At 42.4% G+C, this 27668-nt stretch overlaps 2 protein-coding genes across 10 annotated transcripts; both read right to left on the bottom strand.

Annotated features, from left to right (window-relative positions):
* Positions 1-10: 10 nt before the first annotated feature.
* Positions 11-9965, bottom strand: GLE1 (GLE1 RNA export mediator). 2 transcript variants are annotated; one of them, XM_036394202.1, is made up of 16 exons: positions 9828-9965; positions 9161-9382; positions 8506-8634; positions 8193-8341; positions 7812-7872; positions 7279-7533; positions 6305-6533; positions 6053-6168; positions 5774-5843; positions 5305-5447; positions 4309-4499; positions 3745-3874; positions 3329-3433; positions 2326-2408; positions 2116-2179; positions 11-1424 (listed from the first exon to the last, which is right to left on the bottom strand). In XM_036394202.1, the coding sequence occupies exons 1-16, from the start codon at positions 9921-9923 to the stop codon at positions 1356-1358; spliced, it is 2112 nt and encodes a 703-aa protein (XP_036250095.1). In that variant the 5' UTR covers positions 9924-9965; the 3' UTR covers positions 11-1355. The 2 variants fall into 2 exon arrangements, with proteins under 2 accessions (XP_036250095.1, XP_054372957.1); XM_054516982.1 differs by having other exon boundaries at positions 11-2179.
* Positions 9966-10504: 539 nt separating this feature from the next.
* Positions 10505-27575, bottom strand: ODF2 (outer dense fiber of sperm tails 2). 8 transcript variants are annotated; one of them, XM_054516948.1, is made up of 22 exons: positions 26846-27360; positions 26509-26587; positions 25671-25839; positions 24391-24507; positions 23601-23777; positions 22363-22529; positions 21219-21348; positions 20782-20913; positions 19840-19914; positions 19149-19220; positions 18467-18583; positions 17411-17596; positions 17010-17119; positions 16200-16335; positions 15489-15599; positions 15206-15310; positions 14483-14641; positions 14068-14109; positions 13510-13610; positions 12814-12976; positions 12363-12488; positions 10505-11617 (listed from the first exon to the last, which is right to left on the bottom strand). In XM_054516948.1, exons 3-22 carry the CDS (start codon positions 25776-25778, stop codon positions 11441-11443), a joined length of 2511 nt encoding a protein of 836 aa, XP_054372923.1. In that variant the 5' UTR covers positions 25779-25839; positions 26509-26587; positions 26846-27360; the 3' UTR covers positions 10505-11440. The 8 variants fall into 8 exon arrangements, with proteins under 8 accessions (XP_054372923.1, XP_054372924.1, XP_054372920.1 ...); XM_054516949.1 differs by having other exon boundaries at positions 25671-25824; XM_054516945.1 differs by lacking the exons at positions 25671-25839; positions 26846-27360 and adding an exon at positions 27385-27575.
* Positions 27576-27668: the final 93 nt, after the last annotated feature.

Genomic DNA, 27668 nt, shown 5'->3' with positions numbered 1-27668 from the left:
GGATATCTTGTTTTTTTTATAAAAATATATACTTTTATTTACCCCACAAATGTTAGAAACCCCAAGTAGCTGTCAGCAAAAAAAAAAAAGTAGTATTGTATTTCACAAGTACATCATCAAATTCTTCCTTGGGTTTGGCACAGGCAGACAATTGTTTCTAACAGACAGGACCAATTACTGTCTTGGCAAAGTGAAATTATCTTCACCATAATTATGAAATATGCAATCTATAATTAAAACATCTCCACTCTGTATCAAAAAACTTTGTACATTTTCAAGTATACTAATAAAAGTTGCATTGCTTCAGAGTTATCTGGCAGAAAGGACACCAGGAGGACATTTCCAATTTCCCAGAACAATCACAAGGTAACAGTAGTGTAAAGTATTCCAGAGTCAGTTTACAAAATACATAAACCAAATACAAATTTAACTTAGGTACTTGACAATTTTAAAGACAATATTAAGGGTTTTACAGGCCTGAATTCCAAAGCACATGTTACAACCTCTTCTAAGCAATCTCAAGAACTATATGGAAAAATCAAATTATTATTTTCATATGAGAATATGAATTGTTCTACAGCTTCAAACCGTGGTGCCTCTAGGAAAAACAAACCCCAGTCTGGTAAAAATAACATTTTCAACTTGCAACAGTATATTGCCAGAATAATTAACCACCTTGTAGAACTCAGAAGCAAATTTTCTAATCTTAGAGGCCACCAAAACAGTTCAAGGACAGCTCACTGTAAATCCAACAGATTTCCCATCTCCCCTATTCAAGGAGCTGTGGATTTTCTTGAGTGCCCCTTCTCCAACAGAAATAAAACCATAGAATTTTGATTGTTACAGGAGCTCTTCTGGAACCCCCACAAACCTTTTGGAGCAGTGAGTCTACCTCAGAGTCCTGTCTTTTGGAGTGAAGTTACATCCAAAGGAGAGCAGAGTTAGCACTGCTCAACCTTCACCAGACTCACTACAGATTTCAGACCATGTTGAGACAAACAAGTCCATCAGCATAATTACAGTTGAATTATAAAAGATGTAAGAAATACAAAAATAAATTTGTAGCAGTAATTTTGAGATTGATTATGCTGGTAAGAGTTCATAAAGCTGTGAGGTATTTTCACTTCCATGAGCCAAAGAGCACTGTGGAATTTTTCAGTCCAAGAGTCCTTAACTCTAGAACCATCAGCACAATGGATTTAAAGCATCTTCCACATGCTTCAACATATGAAGGAAAAGTCTTGAAGTTTCAGTAATTTATTATAAAAAACCTATCTAATGCAAAGATTAGCTTTAAGTCTAACAAATAAATCTTCTTGAATTAAACATTAAGGGGAAAGGAAATACAGGTTGATTTATGTTCTCCAAAAGGAAGGTGTCAGAATGCCCTTTGGTAATGGAATTTCCTCTGCACGTAGGCATTTCTAATGGAGAGAAAGACAAATTATTAAGATAAATAAAGATAAATATTTAATTTGGCATCTCTTCTCAGGAATTCTGATGGCTCTTATTAGCTATACATTCAAAGCATTGCTAATAAAATGTACCAGTTTAATTATTAAATGAAAGTACAACTTCAAAGCTGTCATATTTTAATATAATCTAAGTCAACATTCACAGAACAATTTAAACAATCAAGTATTTACAGTTTTGCAAGCTTTATTTAAAAAAAATGCAGAATGCAATGCTAAACAAACACTACAGAGAGCAGCTCAAATTGTCACTTCCCCATATATTTAATCAGGACAAGTGCTAAAAACAAGCAACTACTGATAAGAAACAACCGAGACAGAAATGACTCAGCAGAATCCTCCTCAACCTGTACATCTCCTCTCACTGATCTTCCTTTATAACCAAAATACATTTTCATTGATAAAAATTACATGTGAGGTAAGAAAGCAGCGAGATGTTTGATATCATAACTATCATTAAGGTAATTCAGTAATTGAAAAGTTACAAAAGATGGGTTGGATCATAGAGAGAGGTCTAGTGGGTGGCAAGCAGTGCCAACCTCATTATCCAAATGATGCATATATTCAGTGATGGGAAAAAACAAAACCCAAACCAAACCATCTGGAAATTAAATGAACAAAAAAAACCCCAAAACTGCTTTACCTGCACAAAATTCTTCAAACGTGACAAACAGCCCATCTGGCCAGAGCTGGTCACAGCTTCAATCCTGCAGAAATAACAGCATGTTTCAAAATCTATTTAGAAAGTTGGGTTTGATTCACAAGTGGGTGTGGGGGTGGATGGCAGGGATTGGAAAACATGGAGGAGTGATTTCAGAATGAACACCAACACTCCTAACCCCAGACATCATACCTTGGGATATAGGATTTCTGGATAAAGAACATTGTTTTCCAGAACTGAATCCCATACTGCTTCATCAGAGCATTGCCACACACCTGTGATACAGAAAGGCACCAAGTGCAGGTTATAGAATTCAGTTTCAGACTTGCAATGAACCTGCTCCACACCAACCACTTAATGCTTTATTCAGGCATTTAAAGAAATACACCTACACTAAAACAAGCAAATCCTCCAAATGCTATTACTGCTACCACAATCATCTTCTTTCCTGTTATATGAATCTTGACATCCTTCATTTCACCCCACACTCCCTCCAAAAATAGTTCTTGTTGCTAACACCACTTGCTGGGGTGCACCGGGGTCATTTCCCCACTGTGATTACTGCTGGGTGCAGTGATTCATCAGCTTTCTCCACACAGTTTACAGGACAAATGTTCCTCTGACTTCACCCCTAACAGAATCCCCCATGGGGTATTTCACTTTCCACTTTCTCATCTGTATTTTACAGTTCTTTAAAAGCATTTGAAGAGCAGAGAAGCTGCTTTTGTTCAACAGTGTTTGTGTCCCCTGACTTCAGCCTTTAACTTTGGCTCTTATTTAGCACAGGCCTATTATCTAAGGAGAGAGGATTAACATCCATCAGGCTCTGATCTTTTCAGCCTGAAAAATCTATCATGTTTTATGAACTAATTTGGCTGGAGCAGCCACAGGGCCTCCTTGTCTGTTCTAAGTACTGACCTTATATAACACCATACAGCTATTTTTAAAAGACCAGAAACCTTAAACAGAATCAAATACAACAACAGAATCTGTGTTTATAGAAACTTCATTTTTGAAATCATTCAGTTCCAAAGTTGTATTTGAAAGAACGTGGAAACATTTACGTTCCTTTCTGAAGGAATAAGAACAAGTTAGAAAAAACCTGCTCTGAATCTCACCTCAGCAATCCCTTCAGAACCCAAAAGGGATGTAAACTGGTGACATTTAGCTACTAACAGTTATCCACACCACTTACTTCCAGGAAATCCAAAAGCAGCATAGCTGTCACATCTGCCAGAGGCTCCAGATTCAACATCTGTGCGAGCCAGCGCCACCCATAGCTCAGACCATGAGGATGTGCCTACAAAGCAACAAGGAAGCTACTCAGCACTTGCCTTATGACTTGTTAAACACAATTATCAAAACAGACAGTTTTCTGATTGACTTTCCTCTTTATAAAACTTGATCATTGTGAAAACATAAAGGAAGTAGAAGTTCACACCATTAATTACTTGGCATTGCTTTGTTCATCATGGCTTATGATCATTTTCCCTCAAATATATCCTGAGCTAGTTTAAATTCAGCACGCCTCAACTACAAAACAAGCTTCCAATACATTTAATAGACTCCTGGGATAGTAACAAGGTTCCAAGTATAATGCCACACACATACCCCTTGTCTGTTTCCATAAGGCCAGCGGAGCTGAATGATGGCAGCATAGAGACGAATCATTCCTGACATCCTTTTAAGAAAATGATCTTGTTCTTCCACTTTAGAATCATGAACTTCATATCCAAGAATCCTTAGTAGAAGAAAGCATTCTAGTTTTAGTACAGCAAAATACATTCACTCGAGTCCCTGCAGTACTCAGCTTACTTGAAGTCAATGCTACTGAGAATAGAGATTTTTTAAAAACATGCATGAATTATTGAAAGGTTGATCATCACCCTCTGGATCATATGTTCTACCATTTGGTGAGGTACAGGAACAGGTCACAGAGAAGCTGTGGCTGCCCCGTCCAAGAAAATGCTCAAGGACAGGTTGGATGGGGCTCTGAACAACCTGGTCTAAGAAATGTGTCCCTGCCATGGCAGGGGGCTGGAACAAGATGGGTTTTTATGAGTGAACCTCCAGAGTCAATGCCTGTGTGCTCAGGGATGGGGGAAAGTGGAGCTCACTCAGAACAGTCTTCACCCTTGCAGGGTTCATGCAGAAAAACTCCAGTAGTAAATTTACCTCTGATACTCTTCCATCGAAGTCCCTTCTTTCCGAGCAGGGTAAAATGGCACAGAATATGGGCACTTTTTGTGCAGATGAGCTAAAAAGATGTCTCCAACTCGAGGGTGTAATTCCCAGATTCCTGAGAGCACCACAGCAATTGGGAAAGCTGAATCATGGTGAAAAGATACTTCTCCTTCCCCATGTTTCTGGAGGGTAGAAAAGGAAAGTCAGCCACCACACCTTCCATTAATTTCTCAGACAAAAAAAACCCTCTTCATTTCTGTAGATAGCCTTGACTAAAGAATCTGAACGTTTCCATGGCTATGAACCAAGGATAGAAAAGCTGATGAAGCCACATATCCTCAACTCCCACTGAGGATGACAATAAACTGTGGCTCAGGATGGAAAAATGGGATTAGCAAACACAGATATTCTCAACCCAAAGAATCACCTTCAAATATTTACAAATTAGTCACAGTTTTACTCCATGGACTGATTTTTGCATGCATTTGTTCCTGCAGGGAGAAAAGTTTCACACAGCCCAAATTTTACAAATAAATACAAGAGAAAAATACTGCCAACTCCAAAAAACAACTTTAACTTCATTTTCTTGAGAGGTGCTAACAAGATAGCAAGGACTGAAGTTTGCCTCCTGAGCATGAGGGTTGGGGATTTTCGTCCCCTAAATTCTGCCAAAATATAAGGTTTGAGCCTATATACAGTTTTGTGATACACCATAAATTAACTATCAAACTATTTTCCACAACACTGTACCTACCTAGTTCAAAATATGTAAGATGTAAGCCTTAAATTTAAAAGAGTTTTGCCTCCCAGAAGAAATAAAATAAGGGCTGGAAGTGAAACAGAAACTAAGTTTTTTCACTGCATTCATACAGGCAAACTAACACCCAATGATTTTGTTCTTCATAAGCTGAAGAGACAGTTCAGTGTCCAAAAGCATCTCCTAGAGCACTGGCTACCTGTACTACCCCAAAAAAGAGATTTCCTCACCACAAACTTCTCTGCAAGTTTGTAGCACACAAACTCCAGCCCCTGTGGATGCTGAGTCACGGACACAGTTTGTCCTTCAGTCTGAACAGGCTTCCCAGACAGCAGGTTATTGATCTTGTCAAACACCTCTCTCAGCTTGGAGCCTGCAAACACATTAGGAATGTATGGAGGCAGAAGATAAGGCAACAGCAGACAAGTCTTACCCAGAACACATCAAGCTCACCAGCACCAGACCCATATCCCAAAGGGCACCTTTGCTCCATCTGATTAACCAAACTTAATCCTGCTGAAGAAAGATGCTTCTAACAGAAGCAACAGGCCTTCAAAATAACAAGCAAACCCTCTTGCACAGATAGGCTGTGTGCAGGTCAGCTTTCTGCTACAGGAACACTTTATATGCTTGTGCCCTCATAAAATCTTTAAAGCAAAAGGAATTTCAGTGGGATTGAGCTCTTGGTGATTTCCTGACCTGATATGCTAGAGATCTGGCTCACAGGGATTGTAGCAGCTTTCTGCAAGTTTGTTTTTATCTTCTTCACCTGGAGAACAAACAAACAAACAAACAACAACTTTAAAATTCTTTCCAAACAAGTACATATACATATATACAATAGTTTGGATAGTTTAGCAGAGTGGTAACATAGGCTGCTACAATAGAGTTTTAAATTTTTTTTTAAATGAAAACTATCCTGTTTACCCTAGAAATTAAGATAATCTCTCTTCAATAGTAATAATAATTCGTTCATACCTCAGTGTTGCTTTTGCAGTTTGCAATTTCACTGAAAGCAGCAACACATTGCTCAGCTGCATCCTGAAGCTGCTGGTACCACTGCATGATACTTTCTTCTGTTTTAACCTGAAGTCCTGTTATTAAAAAAAAAAAAAAAACAAAAAACAAAAAGATGGTAACTCAGAAAGACCTAAACCTCTAGTGAGAAAACTCATTTTAAAAAATGCAAGTCAAAGGAATAAAACAGATTTTTTAAAAAGCCTAACCAACCTTCCTTCTGCTGCTTTTCCCCTGTTTGTTGTGCAGGGGCAGGAGTCTGACTCTTCATCTGCTCTTTTTTCTCTAACTCTTTTTGCTTTTGTTTCTTTTCTTCTTCATCTTTCCTCTTCTTTTCTTCTAGAGCTGCAGTGATTTCCTGCTGCATGCTGGATATCAACCCTCGCATCTCCTGCAGGGCTCGTTCAGTGCTGGCCACATCTGCTTGAGTTGGGAACCCTTTCTGCCACGAAACATGAGAGGTGACACAGCCTTAACCTTTGGTTCCAGGGTAACAGGGCCATCAGCAAGCACAAGGAGCCTTTGAAGCATTTGCCTTCAGATAATCTGGGAGCTAACTATGTATATTATCCCCATCTCCTTTATTTGTACATAACATTGGTCATAATATTTGTAAATAATGCAAGTCCATGACTAAATCTCTAAAGTCTTGGACAACAAAAATTAAGAATACACTTGGACAAGTGCAATTGAATTCCACTGCAAAGCCTTGAGAGTTCCCTCTGCTGAAAGCCAGCTGTGACAAGTTGGAACACAGGATTAGCCTTATTAGTGCTTTATCTTTCAATACTTGTATCTCATCCTAGAAAGAAAAAATGTCAAGGAAAGCCAGCTACTGCAGAAAAGCTCATGAGGAGAGGAGAATCATAAGATGTTCAGTATTAACAATTCATGAACCAGTCCACTGTCACAGAGGGAACTTTACAGCACCAAGAATTTACAGCAATTTAATTTGAATCTTTCTCCTGTAGAAGTTCTCATGCATTTAGATAAGCCATTTTCAAGAGAACAGCTGAAATGCCAGAGGAAAGAATTCCTCTTTGAAACTGGGTGCTTTATAGGATGAATACCTAAAAACATTGCTGTGACATCTTATTTAAGGGCCTCATGACAAGCTACCTTTAAGACAACTACAGAGAGCTTTAGGAAGGAATGACAGCCCAAGTTAACACCTCCAGGGCCTGTACCTCGCTCGTGCTGCGGATGAGCCCTGACACCAGTCCACAGATCTGGTTGCCACGGTTGCTGTAGGCAGACAGATCAATTCTGGGCAAGTCTTTGTGCCTGTAGTTGGGATCAATCTGCTGGTTCAGCTGCAGCAGCTCCTCCTGGATGGAATAAAGGCGCCGCAGCCTCTCCTGGCCCTCCTCCTTGCGCAAACGTTCCAGCTCCTCCTGCCGCTGCCTCTGCTGCTCTGCCTCACGCAATTTCAGGTTCAATATCTGGGGAGACAAAGACACAAGAGTCATAAAATACCTCAGTAACTCCAGTTGTACAGTTCCTTCCCAGTCCAATGGCTCCAGCTTTACAGGGCCTTCCTGTTCCTAGGACACAAGTGCCTTTACTGCATTTCCACACTGCAGCAGGTGCCCAGGATAGCACCAGAAAATCCATCCTCACTTCAGAGTGTAATGAAAATACAAATAAATCAATTGGTCTTTCCAGCTCCCACCCAGCAGTCATGGTCTTTTATGAAAGACAATTCTTAAGAGTCTCAGACCTTTGCTCTATGTCGGTGTTCTTCCTTCAACTTCTCTTGCTGCCCCTGAGCCTCCTTTGAGCTACAATACACATAAAGACAGAAAAACTGTATTCAAGACATTCAGGAGACAAAACACAAACCAACACACAGGAAGCTATTCTTAAACCAAGCTAAAGGAACTTTAGCTATCACAAATGTTGCCTTTTTCTAACCACTGAAACCTCAACAGTAGCCAGACATCTACTCTGACAGCCAAACTCTAACAGGATAGTTAATGTAAGACAAACAGCAGGTGAAATTTCCAACCACAGGTGACTAGCACAGAATTGTCAGAACAGGAATTAATCTGCACTTTGTTTAAATGCTATAAAACTCTAGTGATACCAGAAGTAATCTCACCTCTTCTCCATTACTTCTTGCAACTCTTGGAATTCCTGATGCCTCTTCAGCTCCCTCAGTTCATCAAAGCGCTTCAGCTGCTCACTGGCCTGGGCATAGGCTGCCCTCACCATCTGCTCCTGCTCCTCCTGCCGCTGTCTCAGCCTCTCCTGCATTACAGAGGGGCACCAAAGGTACTCATTGAACAGTGTGAACAGAAGAAAACACAAACCAAACTGCCCAACATTTATAACTTGCTGTCCTTGCACTGTTACCTCTGACTATGGAGCTCTCCTGGGATTCACAGACACCCCCTCAATCATTTTTTTCTTACCTTTGCTTTCAGCCTGTGAATCTCTTCATACATCCGAATGCAGCCTTCGACTTTTGCAACTTTAGATGACAGAACTGCTGCTGGAACAACTTCTTGCTTTGTTTCCAGGAGACTAAGATGATCATTTTCCTGCATGGTAAGCATAAAAGCAAAATCAGTGACTAAGCACAGGATCAGCAACTCACGGAGGAAAATAGAAAAAGCAAGTCTCCTAAAATATTATTTGCACAGCTTCCTACCCTTCTGCCTTGTAAAATAGAGTCAGAATACATGTAAGTTACTCAAAGACTCCAGAGAACCCAGTGTGGTTACTCATGGAGTTTTACAATAGCCCTGACCCTCCTGTGGGACCTTATGGATGAATCCTGTGCTGCTAATCCATAACACAACAGCGCTCCAACTATTTTCCTCAGTTATGGTGAAAAATGGAGTTTGCTTTGGGTCCACTGTGAAACATTTTTCTATGAAAATCTTGTAAACACTAACTTTATCGTCACCTGTTCATACCACAAAAAAATTAAAACTAAGGATGTTTTCCCCATAAATTAACAGAGCACAAACCAGGCCTTTATCTGACAATTTATGACAGCAAGTGGGGACTTTATTTTTTCTCACAGCTGCTCCATAAACATGTGGATTATAATCGGAGAGCTACCTTGGTCTCACTGGGCTCCGCAGATGAAGGTGGTGACGAGCTCCGGTGGCTGCCGGGCGGGATCTTCTCCGCAGATGCCCCTTTTGGGAGTGGGGTGGATTGTTTGGGCGTTGAAGTCCCGGAGGGTGTGATTTCCTCTGCTAATTGCCCACTAAGGCTGTCCAGCACCCAGCCGCAGTAAGGGGAGAGCTCCACGGGAGCCACACATCCTTCCAGGGCAGCCTTGAGAGAAAACATTCTCCGTGAACGCGGCACAGCCTTAATTTCAATAAAACTTTAACACACCATGAGCACACCTGCACAGTTAGTAGCTGCTTTATTATCGCAGGTCCGTATCCCATTTAACCATTTTTTCTGCTGTCTTTCCAACACTTTTTCCGGACTATCCTACTTTTGCGGGACATTTGAACCCCCTCGGACAGCCCCGCTCCTTGACCCCGCGCTCCCGAGCCTGGACCCGCTCTGGGGGTATTTCAAGCCCTCAGTGTCACCGGCATGAGCGGTCGGTGTTTCCCTGGACCCGCTCTGGGGGTATTTCAAGCCCTCACTGTCACCAGGCATGATCGGTCGCTGTTTTCCCTGGACCCGCTCTGAGGGTATTTCAAGCCCTCAGTGTCACAGGGACGAGCGGTCGCTGTTTCCCAGCGGGCAGGGCCGGCACCCTCACCTCATCCTCCTGCCAGTGGCTGCAGTAGCTCAGCTGGCCCTTGCTGGAGAGGCGCAGGGCCTCCAGAGTGTCGAAGCGGAGCTGCCACGACTCCATGACGATCGTGCACTGGCCCAGGGGCTCCCTCACAGCCCCCAGAGTCCCTCACGGCCGGGCCGACCTCATCCCGCCCCTTCCGGGCCGCGCTGGCCGCATCCGCCGCGTGCCGGCGGGAGGGGCGGTGCCGCCCCCTGGCGGAGAGGCGGGGCCCGGCCCGGGTCCGCGGGTTCGAGTCCCGCCCCCGGCTGGCGGCGCGCTAAGGAGAGACCGGGAAACACCGGCGGGTTCACCGATTTCCCATTTATTCTCTGCGTTCTTGCGCAGAGCTGCCTTGTGCTGCAGAAGCAGAGGGAAGGCTCCACCCGTGAACCACAGAAAGAGTTTGGAATTCAGCTGCCTGCGAAACAGCCCCGGGATGTGTTTGCTTTTCCACTTCTCACACAGCACCTAAAGATGAAATCCCCACCATAACCAATTAAAATGTTGTTTATTGGTTTTTCCCCCAGCACTTCTGGGATTTTAAAGTGTTAAACACGCACAATTACAGATCTTTCAAAAACTGATTCGTTTAGAAAACTTTCGTGGCAAATACTGCCAGTGACCATATCACACAGCATATAAATAGGATACAAAAGAGAGAAAAATAAAAACAAGGTTTATTTTTGTCCCCCTAAGAGCCATTTAGTAGAAACAATAGGACACCACAGAGCACATGGACTTTTGAGACTCGAAACACAAAAGACCTGATTTTCCAGAAGATGATGAAGAAGTTGAATATCTCCAGCTGCTCCTTAGTTGGCTTAAGGCAAAGTCGGGATTTGACACACCCCTAGAATTCACATGGCATTTGCACCAAGATCCCAAATGAAATGACACTGATTTCCTTCAAATTTAATTGTTTTGGCTCAGTCCTAGGGCGGGTATAGCCAGGATCAGAAAATCAAAGTAAGAGGAGTAAAGCAACATTAGCATCACACTCACTAATAAAGGTAAGGATCAGGGAGTATATAAGAATCAAGTATAAAAAACCAAACCAAATTCATAATTTCTGGTATAAAATTGTTACAAACACTGTGGTTATGCAGGAGACTATCTCTTGTGAGTGTAGAGCCCAGGCACCTCAGTTATTTTCAGCATCACACCAACAGTATAAAAAAATTATTTTAAAAAACCCCCACATGATCTCCCCAACAGTGAAACTGAATGAGAAGTGAAGCACGAAGAGAGCTCTTACAAGAACAAACACACTCAACAAAGCTCTGACAGGTTTTAGGAGCTGAAACCATCATGACCTAACAAGAGGAAAAGGATCTTTTCCATTATATGTAAAACTACCTGGTTTCGGGGCTCAGTTCATGGTGAAACACCAACCTCCAGCACCAAACCAGTATTGCTGATATTGTCTGATACCCCACATTTTGATCAGATGCCAACATAATTTTATTTTTTAATTCTGCAATATAAACATCTCCCACCAGTGACCCTGAAATCCCATCCAGTTTTCTAAATCAATATGGCTTTTGAAACAAAGCTCCTTCTGTGTGCTTAAAAAAGGTGCAAGGAAAGCATTGCTCTCAGAGAAGAGAGCGAGTGGGGCTAAGGGAGGAGCCCAGAAAAGGACATTCCCTAAAAACGTTGTCGTAGGAAGACTTGAGGAACTGGACGTAGTTCTGCATGCTGCGGTTGGTGCTCTCCGACTGCTCCAGCCGATCCCGCAGGTCCTGGAGGCGGCTTTGGTATCGGCGCTCTGCCTGCACGGGGGAACAAAAAGCCGCTGAAAGGCAGCAACATTCACCCTGTTCATGTTAAACTCTTCCCCCAAAGTGCTGAGGAGAGCTAGAATTAGCACAGCAGGAGATGACATTACCATAGATGGTGCTGTGATATTTATAATTTCTGCTAGTTCCCAACTCCATTCAGCAATCAGCTGATAAAAGCAGGAGATAATGTGGCTTATCAGTTGGGCTTGTAAAATGTGTTAGCTGTAGTTACCGGGAATGAAACACACCCTTTTCTGAAAAGGAACTTGACGTGATCCATCAGCTAACACGATTCCAAGTAAAACTAAAGCAAGGAAGCAAGGTAAATAGGACAAGACAAAAGACTGCCAGTCCTCTAGAAGAAATCCTTTCCTCTAGAAGAGGAATTGCACTCTCTCTGATATAGGCAGAATGAAGTTGAAATCTGTCCATAATACCTGATGCAAATCTACTTTGAACACAAGGAAAGTCCGATTCTTTTCTTACACACACATAACTTTACACCAGGTTCATTCACATCGTTGTACTCTGACTTGCCTATCACTTATTACACAATCCTGAACTGGTGACAGCAGACATGTCCTATGTCACACATACATGGACACACACAACAGCACATCACATTCAGGCACAGCTCTGCATGACTTCAGCAGCACAGCCACAGGATGATTTATGGAATCCAATTGTTGCCAGGGCACCACCAGTACAGCAGGACTATCCCCCACAAGCCACTCACATCATCTTTGCTCCGATGCAACTGGTTCAGCTCTGTTTTATTCCTGCTCAGCTGGGTCTCCAAATCCAACACCTTGGACTGGGCTGCCCTCTCTCTGGAGACTGCTCGTTCTCGAGCTTGTTCCACCTACACAGAACAACAACTTTGGTAAAGGGATGTCTGTGGATGAATGATTTTTCCCTACCCATTGCCCACAAAAACCCTTTAAAGTTTAACTGACACATTCTCATACATAAACAGCAGCTCAGTCTTGTGCTTTTCGGTTGTAAACCAAGTTCAGTTCTTCAACAGTGCTGACAAATAGCACCAGCACATTATTTGTATTTCACTGAACATGATGATTTTAATGGGTTTGGTCATAAACTGAGAAGATATTTTCAGCATTCTCGCTGTTCCTCTTTCACAGCCCGGGTAGCTTTGGGTGAATTCACAAACATGGAAAATTACTCACTTGTCTTTTGGCATCCTCAATGGCCATCTCCAGCTGGCGTGCCAGGGAGCTGCACTCACGGCTCTTCTCCTCCAGCCGCAGCTGACACTGGTGGATCGACTCCTCACGTTTTGCTATGACCTGAAGGAATTCTATGTTCTGGGCACTCGTGGACTCTAGTTTTCTAGTTTAAGACAATAACGGAAGGAAACCTATTCATTTTAAATGGAGTGTGTTTCACTCTGTCTTTTGTCAGGTTCTGACTCCTCTGGTAATGGATTCTATTCCCACCTGAAAGGTGAGAGCCCCAGGAAACAGTTCTCCAGTCCTCAAACCAAAATTTCAAATATTGAAGGACCAACAGAGTACCCATATACCTGCATTTTCTCAGACACTGGCACAAAAAGAAATGTATAAACATAGGTAAAAATACTGTAGTATCTAGTAACCTCAGAACTGCCAGGCTAGATTGGACAAGGAGCTGGTTCCTTTGCTGTCTAAGCCATCATCCTGTCTAACAACATTCGCAACAGGTGCTGCTGCAAAAGCATGTAACTCTCAGTAGATAGCTACTGATTAGAGAACCTTGTGGGATAGGCAAGTGCACAGAATCCTGGAGGCATGTGGGGAACTGGAACAGACTGAAGCTGTTTCAATCCCCTGTAAAAACAATGGAAATGGAAGGTTAAAAAAGCAAGAGAGCCTAGTATTTCTAACCTTTCTAGCTCCTCCACCTTCAAGGTGAGTTGCTTTTTCTCCTCTTGGGCAGACTGATATCTCTCTCTTGTCATCTCCATTTTGTCCCCCTGGAGGTCAATCTAAAATTATAGGAATTAATTACTTCACAGAGTAGTCACTACACACACACATGTCCAGCCATCGAAAACATATGCAGCTCTCAGAAGGAAATATGTTCCATTCATAACTTCTGGAGAGCTTCAGAAAGGGAACCATGGATAGAAAGGAACTAAACATCCATTCTGCTGATGCTTCCAGTTACAGTCTGGGAAGGTGTAGGAAAACTCATCTGTACTACAAAAGAAAAAACAGGCCTGTAAATTCCTGCATGTAGAGCAGCAGCTACAAACCAAGCATACACACAAGAACAGCAGCCACAAACATGCCAGCAGCCCACAACAGCATCAGAGCCTGAAACACCAGGGAGGGTTTCAATTCCAAACCAAGCAGACTAAAGTGGTCAGAGAGAGATCATGTGCTGTTGTGAGGCACAGCTGTAGATGTCATCCCTGTTTGAAATTGTCCTGCAATACTTACACAGTCTTTCTGGGAACAAAAACCAGAAACTGGGAAAACAACCTGAAATGAGAGTGAGAAAATAGTTGGGCCAGCACCATCACCAGAAAACTACAGGAGGGAAAGTTGACAAGAGGATGAGATAACAGAAACAAGGGCTGGCATTAGCAAGTGCTTTCATGGCTGCTACCAAGTCCCAGAAAGATTCTGCACCAAGGGATGAGAAACCTTTCAAATATCAAGGAATGCTACCAGCAAAGCCGCTAACTTCTTGCACAAAGACATGGCACACACCTTTATTTTGCAGTGCACGTTTAATCTTTTCAAAAAGAGACGAGAACAGAGACGAAGTTTGAACCTTGCTGTGATTAGAAACTCAATCTGATTTCACAGTTGAGGTTTGCACTGGTACGGGTACTTTCTGCCAGTCCCTTACCAGCTGACGGAGATCTGCAATCATGCCACACAGGTCCGTGTTCTTCTTCTCGTAACACATGAGCTGTTGATGGCACTCTGCCAGCTGTGTCTCAGTGTACTTCAGGATCTCAGGCAGCTTTTCCAGTTCAGCAAGCTGGCTCTGGAACTTCTCACGAGTCTGTATTAAAGAAGAGAATGTAAGGAACTTTCAATTGTTCTTAAGATCAAGATTAAAAAATTTCTCAACTTCAATTAAGGTTTGTTAGTCCACAACCATGATGACACTGTGTGCATATTTGGCCAGTGCTGGAGTTCAAAGCCTAAGGTCTTTTCCTGCTTCAAAAAGCTTTCACTTAGGATCTGAAATTCCCTATGGATTGTGTAAGATTGAGTACTTTGGATTGTGGGCTTCAATTTTACTGGAAATACAAGCTCTGCTTCTGAGGTCAGCTGTTCCATATCAGATAATGGTGTAACCTATCTAATCCACTGTTCAAAACCACTATTTTTGCAGCAAAGGACACACTAAATAATTTATACACCTCTGAAGAATGCCATATAGTCGGAAAGAAGCTGCTAAATGGCCATTCTGCAAAACCCATTGAACAAGTCCTGAGGAAAAACTGATGCAAAAGGTAGAATCAAGATAAGCCTTTTATTTCCTATTCCCAGCTGTTTTTCACTAGATTCAGAACACTAAGACCCATGAATGTCTACAACATGTCTTTAGAGGGATAGTTACCTCTTCAATCTCCCTGTTCATTTCCTCCCTTAATGTCTCATTCTCTTTTTCACACTTCTCCAGTCTTGCTGCCAGCTCATCTGACTCCTTTCGGGCCATCTGTGCCTGGACATTCAAAAAAAGACCCCAGACTTCATCTGTTATAAATAGTTTTCAACACATGTTTGCAATGCCTTGGAGTAACTGAAACTGCTCCAGTTGGCAATAGCTAAGGCATTACAGAATAAGCCACAGAGGAAGGAGAAAACACCTTTGTGCAAGGGCTGAAGGTTCTGAGACCTACCTGTGCTGTGTAGGTTTCAATCAACCCTTCGTAGCTCCTGACAGAGCTCTGGAGATGTTGCAATTCCATCTGTGCCTGGTTCAGTTTGTCCTCCATTGAAATCAGAGCAGCCTGGAAAAAAGAAAGCATCTTCCATTGAGTGCTTGGAAGTACCTGCCATGTGAGCTGTCTAATGATGCCTAGACTAAGAAAATACAGTTTTGTCCATGCAAGTTGCCAGAACTTTCCAGACTTCAATAGACTGCCAAATTTGCATCAGCAGAGCACAGAGGTTTGGGATGGAAAAAAAGATATAGGTCACCCACAAGATCACTCATGGTAAAAGACAACAGAAGAAATATGCCAGTCATTTTTTTTGTTCTGGAGATTACCATTCTCTCTGTATAAGCTACAACAGCTACAACAGCTATTTGTTCTCTGGTCAGCAGCATGAAGGTGTAAGGACAAGATTCAAGATCCCAGATAGATGAAACAGTAGCTGGAGATACTTCTAGCCAAAACATGGAAGGAACACAGTTCTCCCAGTATGTACACTCCCTGTGTCTGCTCCCAGCACACTGGCCCTGTCCCAGTCAGGTTATATGAACTGGTTTAAACTGTATAGGAACAATGGGTGAAATTTGACTCTGTCCTCAGTGGCCAAGCAAGTTGTTATAATTCCACCTTCTTTTCCTCCTAGCATTTCATCTTCAAACCCTTAGAGTGACTGACCTTTAGTTTTTCATTGTCTTTCTTCAAAGCACCGTTCTCTCCAGTCAATTGCTGTAGTTTATCCACCAAAGCTTCGTTTTCGTCCCGTGTCTGTTCCTGGATCCTTGCCAGTTGTTCCGTCAGGTCTGCAACACGGCTGCCACACAGAAAGAAAATTAATCCTTAAGTGACAAGAAGAGTAAGGCTCCTAACCTTTGAAAACTAGCTTCAGGAACATGGCTTTTCCCTATCCTTTCATCTTCCTTCTCCAGTCATGTATGCAGACCTCTCTGCTAACACTGTTTGACTATTTCAATCTTTTTATACCTCCTGGAAATTCACTGGAGTTGTCCCCCTGGAGCTCAAATGAATTGTCTCAAAGATGCACAGGATAAAGATACCCCTCTCTCACCTCATACCTACTTACTTTTCCCTGCAGCAACATCTGTACTGCAGTGATACCAACATATTTATTTACCTTCACAACAAAACTGGCATCAACTATACTACTTATGTCTTTTCATATCTTCCATTACAGTTATTCAAAAAGATCTCAAAACAAAAATAATCTTAATTCAAAGCATTACAAAATGGCAAAAGAACAGCTTAAAGAGTCTGCCTTTGCTGTGGCAAGGCAGCAGCAGAAGTCACATGTCTCTCTCCACCTCTTCAAACTCTGCTCTAGCCCTTAGGCAGTGCTGATTTTGCTTGGTTATTTACAAGCAATCCAATTAAAATATTCATTTCAATGCTATTATTCAATTAAATTATCCTTGAACTTTGAAGTCATCCCCACTCATGCTTCTTTCTCTGCACAGATTTTACTCTAACCTGTTCAGTGTAACAACTTCCAGTTCAAGGTCATCCTTCTCCTTCATTACTTTGCTGCAGCGATTCCTCCAGGCCTCGAGATTGCACTGGGCCTCAGCAACAGCACTCTCCTGTCAGACAAGGGAAACACAAGAGGGAAAAAAGTAAGGGAGAAGACAAAATCACCACTTGTGTGAGATATGCAGACAATACACAGAAATGCCCTTAACTTAGGACATGCAGTGAATACAGTGACAGCTGAGCAAAATGGGTTTGTTCTAAACTTGGCATAAATGGGCCATGGCATCAAGACAGAAATAAATTTCATTAGTCAAGAGAAAAGACTCTCCCCAGGGCTGCTACTAGAAGTCAAGAATTTAAAATCATGACCTCAAACTAGGCTCTCCTGTTTCAGCAGGTACCTTTTCTGCTAGCTGGGCAGTCAGTTTCTGCACATACTCCTCACTCCGCTCCGCCCGCTCCTTCTGTGCACGGACCGCTTTCTTCAGGGCCTCTTTATCACTCTCTGCTTTGCACCTCAGGTCTTGCAGCTGCTCCAGAAGAAGATCCATCTCTCCCTTAGTGTGATTTTCACTGATCTCCATATTCTGCAAGGGAACCACAATATGGATTAATGCACATATTACACCTGCAAAACCAAAGCAGCAACTAATTTCCTAGAAATGATGATGGGAGCCAGGCACAAATCCCCAGTGTTCAGTCTGGAGGTATTTGCAGTCAGGTTTCATCTACACAATCCTGTCTAAATGCTGAAAGAGATGGCAGCATGACATCTTCCTTTTCTTCCAGGAGTCTTCTTTTCTTCTTTCATAAACTGCTTCCTAAAATACTGATTTCTCTCCTGACCAAAATAAATATTGTTTTAACAGTCTTTTGATCTACCTGAGAAAATTCTTTTTATTGATGAAATGTTTGTATATAATAATGTTGCTTTATGCAGCTCTTACTAGAACAGATTAAAGCTCCTTTAAACTATTAGCACATTTATGTTCCTTGTAACATCATCCCAACATATGCTAAATATAAAAGTCTAATCAAAATACACCAGAGGAACTTTCTCCTCCTCATTTATACTGGAGAACAGATGAATGAGGGTGATCAAACTGGCACAGCATTTTTCCAAAAAAGCAAATTAAATAGTTTCAGTTTGTCTTGATGCTTGACTAAACCAAAGCCATCTTTTTGAATAATTATGGAGCAACTAATTAAGAAAAAGAAAATCTAATTAATGCACATAGACCTTAAGGCTAAGATTTTGCCTCAGGCCTCAAAAGTGAAAAGATTTCTCTTTTCTTACTTAATTTGAAAATCACGCTGTGTGTTAATGCAATAAACATCACCAGCCAATATTTCAGTCAACCAGACTCTGTAAGAAGCTTCTGCTCCTCCCCTTGTGAGTGAATTCAGTCCATGGGAGCAAAGGAAGAGACAATCCCCAGGGAGCAGCGCAGCCATACCTGCAGCTGTGCGGCCAGACGGTCGTTCTCAGCTTCTCTGCTCCTCAGCTGGGCTTGTAAATGAGCTTTCACAGACTCCAGGGATCTGGCAAGTTCAAAGGCTTTCTTTGCCTGTTCCTAGATAAGCAGGAACAAGACAAACATGATTTACTCAACAAGCTAATAGAAGGAACACTTTATAATATGCAGTAGTAAGCGCAGATTTCTTCACTGAATGATCTCCAGCCACCTCCAGGTGGACCCTCACAGCTCTTCAGTCCAACAACAAGGGACAGAATGAGTAGCCATTTATTTCACAACACATGTGAAGGACTGGCAGGAAAGGTAAATTCTAGAGCAAAATATCATTCATATCAGATCTCTTCCACTGCATTCCCCCTTTACTTCCTAAACTAAGGAACAGATTGGAATTTACCATTGGGAACAAACAGGACCTTAAACAGAATGGCAATTCAGTGCCCAAGCAAAGAGAATTCTACCTATCCATCCTTGTCACAGGTGTCTTATTAGCAGAATATGGAACCACAATGGTGTGAGTATTGGTATCTGCCTAGTTTTATAAGCAAGCCAGTCATCTGATCTCAAAACTGCAGTCTGCAAACAACCTCATCTTTTGGACTGCCTGTGGTTTTACAGAACTGGAAAGTAGAAAAGAGAGGGAAAAACAGAAAAACAAAATTACCTTTTCTGCCACTATTTGAAGTGTGAGGGTTTCCACTTCTTTTTCTTTTCCCTGAAGCCTGATTTGAAGTTGCTGGAAAAACAAACACCATGCAGATGTTCAGGAACAAACACATTTAGGATGGCAGGTAGAAGGCAAGCGGTGTAACTGCCTCCCTGTCAAGACCACCTGATCTGTGGCATGGCCTGTTGTCCTCAACAACAGCATCCTCATCCCCAGAAAAACAGGATGCATTCTACTCAAGCAAGAAGCAAAAGGGATACACATACATTTGTGCAACAGGACCATAGACACTCCACAGACTAAAAAGGGCTTTTACCTATGTCTCACAGCAAGTTTTGTAGCTTCTGCAAATGCAAGAACTCTTGTCTCAGTTTACAGAGAAGGAAATTAACAAAAAACTGGCACTCATTCAGGTTAACTCATTCAGTGACAGAGCCCAATACACAGAATTATTCCCATTCTAAGCCCCCATATTTCAAAGGCAATGAAACTCTACCCTCTTTTACATGCAGGTTGTTAGCCAGAGGAGCAATGTAGTAGCTCTGATTACCACAAAAGCTCAAATATTTTATTGACCTAAAAGGCACTAGAGTAAGATTTGACAGTGTAATATAAGACAAAGAAGGGCTTGTCATTTTAGATCTTTCTGCTGTATCATTAAAGAAACGAGAGATTGTGGTTTGCTTACCATGTTCTCTGCATCTAAGTCAGCCAGCCTTTTCAGCAGCATTGCTTGGCGATCCATAACCTTCTGGGCATCTTTCTACAAAATAAATGCATGAGAAAAATTGTTAACTAAAAGGTCAATTTTATACAGTTTCTTTAAATGGAACTGGGAAAATCAACTACTTCTTCCCAGTTGCAGCAGCGATTCTTAGAAGATATACAGAAACATCACACTTGCTAAATATTTCACATATCATTATCCATCTCAGAAAGCTCTTCCACTTCCCAGTCAAAGATGAAAACAAAAAGCATTATGGCAATGTAAGATCATTCTGAACTCTCCCACTACTCAGGGAAAAGTCATGTGGAAGAATTCAGACCTTTTATCCAACCTCACTGATGGCTGAGGTAACTGTTCCCACCAGCCTGCTTTTGCTGAAATGGAATAGCAACTACAGAAAAAATAGAAATTTCATTTTTCTACTGCTCTTATGAACAATAGAGAATGGTTCTGTACATGCAGCACAGAATTGTTTCCAATTCTCTGTTGTTGCCCTCAGAGCCTACAAAATCAAAGTTCTGAATATCCATAGGCTCCCATAAATTGAGGCCATATCAAGTCCTCAGACTCCAGGAACAGCAGCGTTTGAGACCAGCAGGATCAGCAGATCCAGCCATATCCAGAGGAGACAGCTGGCAACACAGCAGGGCCTGAACCTTTTAATGCAGTCAACGACTTAGAGGCTCTACCATCCTCAGAGCAGAAAAGCCAGTTTTACTCTAAGAATTAGGCAGAGATAAAGAAAAAACCCAAATAAAAATTATCCAACATTTTTGGGTTGACAGGGTCGACTGCGGGGCTGGGAAAAAGAATAGAAAGATTTCAAACTCAAAATTCCCTTCCAGCCCACGAGACAACACAGCCTCCTGTCATCAGCCAGGCTCCACCCCCAGCAGTTCTCACCTCCCGAGACTGATGCTCTGCAAGAAGTTCTCGGAGTGTCCGGTTGGTTTCTTCAAAGGTGCTCAACTTCTGAAGCAGCAGCTCTTTTTGCCTTGTTAGAGCATTTATATCTGTGCTGCTCATGTGCTTCTCCTGAAGGAAAAACATTAAATGAACAAATGAAGAAACAAAAATAAATAAAGGAATGAGAAAAACAAAACACAGTAACTCAAAACCCACAAAACATAAACAAAAGGATGTAATTGTTCACTTCTGTGCAGAAGGTAACTGGGAGTAAATACCCCACTTTAAAACCAAACCAGCAAAGACCTTAAGGATGGTTAAATTCCTCCACTTTTCCTTAGATTTTACTGGATAAGCAACTATAACATTACTTTTTTAAGACAGCCATATAACAGGACAACGTAGTAAAGGCAAGAACAAAAAGGGACACCTACAATGTTGAGTCTCCCAATGGTATTTCTCAGGGCATGGATCTGTCTGGCAGCTGCTGCTCCATCCCTTTCTGCTTCACTCAGCTTGGTCATCAAACATTCCTTCTCCTGCTGCAAGCACTCCTTCTGCAGCCTGCAAGGAGAATTCAGCCATCAGAGGAACAAGAAGCTTTGGCAGCTTTACCAGCCACTGTTGATATAGAGTTGATTGGGTTAAAATTTATAAAAAGCTCAAATCAGAGGATAAAGGCTCTAAACAAAAACTGCCCAAGATCTACACTCTTTCAGTGTGGAAGCTGTTTTGAGAAAAGGCAGTAAGCAGACACCAGGAGCTTGCTAAGATCACAGCTCTGACATTTAGAGGGGACAAATAAGGCTTATACCAAAAGTGAACACACTGCTAAATCCAAAACACAATGCTGTGCTTTTCCTGGGTGCTTATGCCACACCAGAAATAAGACTCCAAATGGCCAAACAAAAAAACCAGAAGAGCACACAAAGATATGCAGCTCAACACTTTTAGCCAGCACTTGTAATCTCAGAAGCATTCCTAGAGTTTTTCTCAGAAAGGAACAGAAAGTATTAACTTCCAAGTGATATTTCTTAAGGAAAATTAAAACCAACTCTCCTAAAACACTAGTGTCCCCCTGGAGACACAAACTTCACTAATTATTTAGATACAAAAATGTCAGACTTGCAGACCTTCAGGATCACTAAGAAAAAAGCCCATAGTTCAGTCCTCTCTGGGGCTGTCACTCCTGGCTCTGTATGATTTTTATAAAGGTAAAAAATTCTCCTCTAGTTTTCAGCTCCATGTTTATTCATTTATTGTTCTATCAATACGATCACAATTCAAGCAGAATCCCTTAATCTTCAAAATACTAACGGCAGAGCTAGGCTGACCCTCCACACAAGCCAACTGCTCTCAGGTTCCTCTCAAAGTAGGGATATTTTCCCATTCCAAAAATCATGCTAGAGCCCTTCTATAGGGCTACTGCACTCTGGAACCCCCTTCTAAAAGGTGACAAAAAATCCAAGTGCATGAGTTCTTCAGCAGCAGCTAGAGCCTCAAATCATGTCAGCAGTAAAGAAGAGAGGTGTGCCTGTGGATAGCACAAGTTAAGAGTGAGAAGTGAAGCTTTCTTACACAGTCAGGTCCTTCTCCTCCTTTATACGCTCAATGTTGCGCCGGAGCCGCGAGTTCTCATTCTCTGTTTCTACCAGCTCTTGTGTCATCTCATTCAGTTCTTCCTTCTGCTCCTCCAGGAGACGCTTTGTGATTTCCTCCTGTTCCTCCATTTGCTGTATCTTGACCTGAACATATTGGAATAAAACTTAAACCAGGGGCTTTGGAAGTGATACACAGAATCCACATCCCAAATCAGTGAACCACTCATAGTCAATTAACTTATTGAAAGTATAAAAAAAATGAAGTATCTCCTCCCAGGTGACAAGTGACAGGACATGAGGAAAACGGCCTCAAGCTGTGTCAGGGGATATTCTTCACAGAAAGGGCTGCCCAAGGAGGTGGTAGAGTCACCATCCCTGATGTGTTTAAAAAAAGCCTGGACGTGGCACTCAGTGCCATGGCTTAGTTGATGAGGAGGTGTTAAGGTCATAGGTTGGACTTGATGGTCTCAGAGGTCTTTCCAACCTAGTTCATTCTGTGATTCTTAATGATTCTGTGGTTCTAAAGTTGATTTTTGTTTTATAATCATGCAAGTAATTCCATTAAATTTTGTAGCATAAATAAAATGGAAAATGCTTGATGTAAGAATTTACTTGACTCAAATCTTATTCTTGTTCACTGATTTGATGCCCATGTAGCTTTGAGTAAAATAATAATACAGAATTTGCCACTCTGACTGTTAACTCAATGTTAAAAATGCAGTTTACACCCATCATGATGCATCTTATGGGAGTTGGGAACATCTCCCACATATTTTTAAGTGGTGTCAAGTACATAAGAGCCTATTTATCTGGAAAACACAACATCACTGGGTTGAACATTTTTGAAACTGAATCAGAAGAAACAATCTTGTTGAATAAGGAGATTTTTTGACAATAAAACATCAATGCATTGTATTCTTCACTTTCTGGAGTCATCAGTTTTCAGATTTTGGGCTTGGGTGGGAGAGATTACTTGGAACCTAAAGCACAGCAATACCTTATTAAATTAATAATATTTTGAAATGTTTCATAATGTGGCTTAGTGAATTTCTCACTAGGATAGTTCAGCTATTCTAAACAATTCAAATTGATTTTCAAGCAAGCTACCAACAGCTTGGGTAGCCTTCCATTGCACCAAGACCTGCCTCCAGCCTCCTCTTGTCAAAGGATCAGCTACAAAGCCCCAGTCAGCAGGTCTTTCGACTGCCTCCTCACCTCTTTCTTCAGTGTTCCCACCATATTCATTAGGCTGTCTATCTTCTTCTCATATTTGTTAATTTTGCAGCAGGTGGGATCATCGTCGTCTGTGGAGAGGTCACTAAGGCGCATTACGGACTGCATCCTGTCACACTCAGTGGTAAGTGGAGCTTCTAGATGCTCACCTGAGTCTTGCTAGGGAATAAAGGGGATAATTTTTTTAGTATAACATTATAAATAGTATTCTCACATTGCCAAAAAAAACAGAGACTGGGTCACATCGCTGCAGCAAAGCTAGGAAAGAAAAAAATATTGTTTACAAACAGCTCTTCTCTTTCCATCTGGGAAAGGTCAAGAATGCAGAAGGAGTACATTGAAAAAGAAGAAAATCTAATCAAAGCTCAAATCCTCATCTAGGAAGTGTCAGGAATACAACGGGCAAAACTATCAACTCATGAGAAAGAAAATATGATGCAATGCTACACAAACACTCTGTGCTTTGGAAGACACTGAGACCAGCAGTCCCTCACTGAGCCTCCAGATGAGATCTTGAAGTGCACCAGCAAAATCACAATAGAAAAATAATTGTGTCTGGCTTCTAGAGACAGAAAGGCATGGCCACAGGCTGTTTATGAATTCTCAGTTTTTCTACATTAAAAAGTGAAAAAGATTTTCAGAAGACACTTCAATTACATGGTAGGGGACAGTAGCCTTCTTTCAGATCTGCCCAACTCTCTCACTACACAACTGCTCTCTTCAACCTTGGCTAAACCTCAGAGTTTGTTTTAAAGAGCAAAACCAGGTGTACCTCCCGCTTCAAGATGGTATCACGAGTGCTTGTTTTGCCTGGGGGTATCCAAGGGGCCTTAGTTTTCACCCGAACGGCTCGCACACCGTCCCCTTTAGATTTCTGTTTGTGCTTTTGCTGAAGAAAGAGAAAGTAAAACAAATTACAGACCCTTAAAGAACCATTTGCAATTTTTAGTGCTGCAAAACCAAATGAAAGATCATTAATACAGAACTATCAGTAGTGCTTCACAGGATGCATCAGGTGAGATGAGGTAGCAGCCACCAAAGGAAGCTGACACCAGCCAGAAGGAAAGGTTATTGCACACTCAGCTGGCAGGATGGCTGGATGTAGGACCTGACAGATCCCTGGGAGATCCCTTCTCCATCCCAGATCCACCTCACAAAAAAGCAGCTATATCATTTGACACCATGATCGATTTTGGAAAGCCCTGGAAGCGTTTTCCCTACTCAAGTCAACTAGAAGATCCACATTTATTTGTATTGAACTTGAGCTGCTCTAACTGAAGGAGAGTTAGTGTATCTGCATCATTCTAACCTTAGAGAAAAATCAGATGCTGTAAACATTCCCTACTGGCAATTAATTCATAGGACTCATTATTTTCACTGTCATTCCATCCCCATTATGAAATTTGCCATTAGCAACAAACACAGAATTAATAGAAGACTTAAAACAGGATGTGTGTAGATAAGGAAGAACGAGATAGCAACTTCCATCAACTTTTTAGAACAACTTTCCAAAAATATCCAGCAACAAAAGAGGATATGGGATAGCTAGAACCTCAGCTTCAGTTTTGCCTTGTGTCTCCTGTGGATAAGGCTGGGAAGAGATCTTCATGGCTGCAGAACTCAGTGGACAGAGAATGTCCTTAATGCCAGAAGATGGTCTGAATGAAGATTCTTTTTCTAAGTACATTTATTTTAATGCAATCAAGATGCTACTTGAAATGTCTAAGTCCTACCTCTCCTCAAAGCTTTCCTCCTAAAAACAGATATGAAGCCAAACAGAAAACATAATCAGGACACACATCCAAGAAATAGAATGATAACACTGGAAGCAACATTTCTCACATGAACATGAAAAGCAATTCTGTATCACACCAAAATCATCTTTCAACAAATCAACATAGCAAATGTGTCACTGCAAATTCACCACTGAATATGAAATGAAGTCTCATAGCTCTAACACAACAGTAGAACAGACCTGGAAGATTTTGTGATGCTTCTAGGGCCATTCACCTTCTCTGCAGCCCTTACAACCAACCAGGTACACACTCCTACCTGGCATTTTGCAGCTGTGGTTTTCTGCCCCTTTTTAATATGGACATGGACAGGGGTGTTTTCATCCACATGGACGTGCAAAGGGGGAGATGAGCAACGGTTCTTCATGGCTCTTCTCCCACAAATGGGAAAGGGAAATGCAATGAAGGGAAACCTGTGAATACGGAAACTGGAAATAACAACATTTCCTTCAGTGTTCAGAGAGAAACAGTGGCCAGCCTTGGTTAACATTTGAACTTTTTATCAGTAGCACCTGCCATTTTGAACTTCACACTATTCTTCTGTAAAGCCAGGATTAACACGAACAATTCCTCTGCTTCCAGTATTTTCTGCTTTTAACCTGGTAACTGAAGATCAAACACAGCTGGATCAATAGCAAGTGTCTGTAAGAACCATTGAAGTTCAAAGTCTTAAAGCAAGTGAGAAAATCAAGAGTTCCCATAACCAAAAAGATCTGATTACAAAGAGAAACTTGAAGCAGGGAGAATAAGAGAATTAATTGAAAAGTTAAGAAAAACCATCACAAAATCATCATACCAATCCATCCTAGATCCTTGAATCTGTATGCTCCTTTGTATGTGCTTAACTTTGAGCATCTTTTTAAAGCATAAATCCTTGAAAGCCATTGCATCACAGCATTTCTTTAATCTCCACAGAAACACATAACCATAACCTGACACTACACAGAAAAACCTAGAGACACAAGGTTCAGATCATCATCTTGGAGCCTCAGTTGATGTAAAGGCATAATGTAATTGCAAATCTTACACCAAGCCACCAGCAGCACTAACCTGATTCTGGCAGAAAGGATATTGTCAGCCTAAGTAAAGTTACTTACAGCTATTTTCAAGCTCTTGGCTTTCCTGCACACAGTCTTGGGTGTAGAGGAACTATCTTCGGTGACAGATGAGATACACCTGATACAGAAATAATAAAATGATTTAGAGGAAAAGGTGCCAATTTCTTAACATCCTCTTCCTTTTGATTTAAGAGAATACCAAGGCTCAAACATCAAGTACATGAACCCAAAAAACAAAAGTTGGTGTGCCCTAGTTTCCTCTGTAAAGCACAGGATGAGGAAAGGACACACTATAATTCCTAACATACTGACAATGGAAATTGTTTTAAACGGTGGAAATGTTTTGTACAATTACACGATGGCACTATTCACTTACAAACTTTCATATTCTAGCCGCAATTTTGAAGGAACACAGCAGCACTTCCTTCAGTTCAGGAACAGGGACTGACAGAGCCTTTGAATCGCCACGAGTGACAACCAAACGTCCAAACGTCACTGTGCCTGCCTTAGCAACAAGGCTCACACGTAAGTGTTCATTCCTCCTGCAATCTCCACAGGTTTTCCATGGAATCTGCGGTCACCTCAGGCTGGCAGAGCCGCGCTCCGGGGGCCGTGAGCTGCCCGCAGCCCCGAGCAGGGCAGGCCTTCACCGGCAGGGCCCGGCAGCTCCCAACGCCCGCCCGCGCCGCGCCGTTATCCGGAGCCGATGGCCGCCGCTGGCCTGCCAGCAGGAAGGAGCCCGAAAGGCAGGGAGGAAGGAATAATTCACGGGGCTCGGACACCCACACGGCGAGGGGACACACAAATGCCGAGGAGACACCCTCCGGGGCAACGGAACGCCCACACGGTGAGGGGACGCTCCACAGGGCGAGGCCCCCCGCCCCGCCCTGCCCTCCGCGGGCTCGGCGCTCTCACCAGGCAGCTGCGCGCGGCGTCCGCAGCCACTTCAGTTCCCCATCAGCGCGGCGAGAGATGCAGGGGCGGCCGTGGACTGAGTTGTGGGCACCTTGCGCGCACCTGGCACAGGAGGAGCGGCCGCAGCCGCAGGGTCCCGGCCGCCGTCGCCGGCGTCCCCCCCGCGGCTCCACCATTGGGCGATTCGAACGGCCCTGAGCGGTGGTAACCGCCCCCGGTAACCGCCCGCAGCGCCATGCGGCCGGCACGAGCGGCCTCGGGCACCCCGGCCCCACCGGCCGCAG

The sequence above is a fragment of the Molothrus ater genome, chromosome 20 (genome assembly GCF_012460135.2).
Source record: "Molothrus ater isolate BHLD 08-10-18 breed brown headed cowbird chromosome 20, BPBGC_Mater_1.1, whole genome shotgun sequence".
Lineage (NCBI taxonomy): Eukaryota > Metazoa > Chordata > Aves > Passeriformes > Icteridae > Molothrus > Molothrus ater.
The sequence above is the reverse complement of the archived record's forward strand: the minus strand, read 5'-3'. Positions and strand labels throughout refer to the sequence as shown.

What these genes read in the sequence shown, in the direction of transcription:
- GLE1 (XM_054516982.1), bottom strand. Translation starts at nt 9,923, where the DNA reads ATGGAGTCGTGGCAGCTCCGCTTCGACACTCTGGAGGCCCTGCGCCTC. An exon ending in CAAGAAGTAATGGAGAAGAG is followed by an intron (nt 7,873 to 8,192) that starts GTGAGATTACTT and finishes TGTGTATTGTAG; the next exon opens with CTCAAAGGAGGCTCAGGGGC. An exon ending in AACTTGCAGAGAAGTTTGTG is followed by an intron (nt 4,500 to 5,304) that starts GTGAGGAAATCT and finishes TCTACCCTCCAG; the next exon opens with AAACATGGGGAAGGAGAAGT.
- ODF2 (XM_054516945.1), bottom strand. Translation starts at nt 27,560, where the DNA reads ATGGTGGAGCCGCGGGGGGGACGCCGGCGACGGCGGCCGGGACCCTGC. An exon ending in CCATTGGGAGACTCAACATT is followed by an intron (nt 20,914 to 21,218) that starts GTAGGTGTCCCT and finishes TTTTTCCTTCAG; the next exon opens with GAGAAGCACATGAGCAGCAC. An exon ending in AAGACAATGAAAAACTAAAG is followed by an intron (nt 15,600 to 16,199) that starts GTCAGTCACTCT and finishes TCTTTTTTCCAG; the next exon opens with GCTGCTCTGATTTCAATGGA.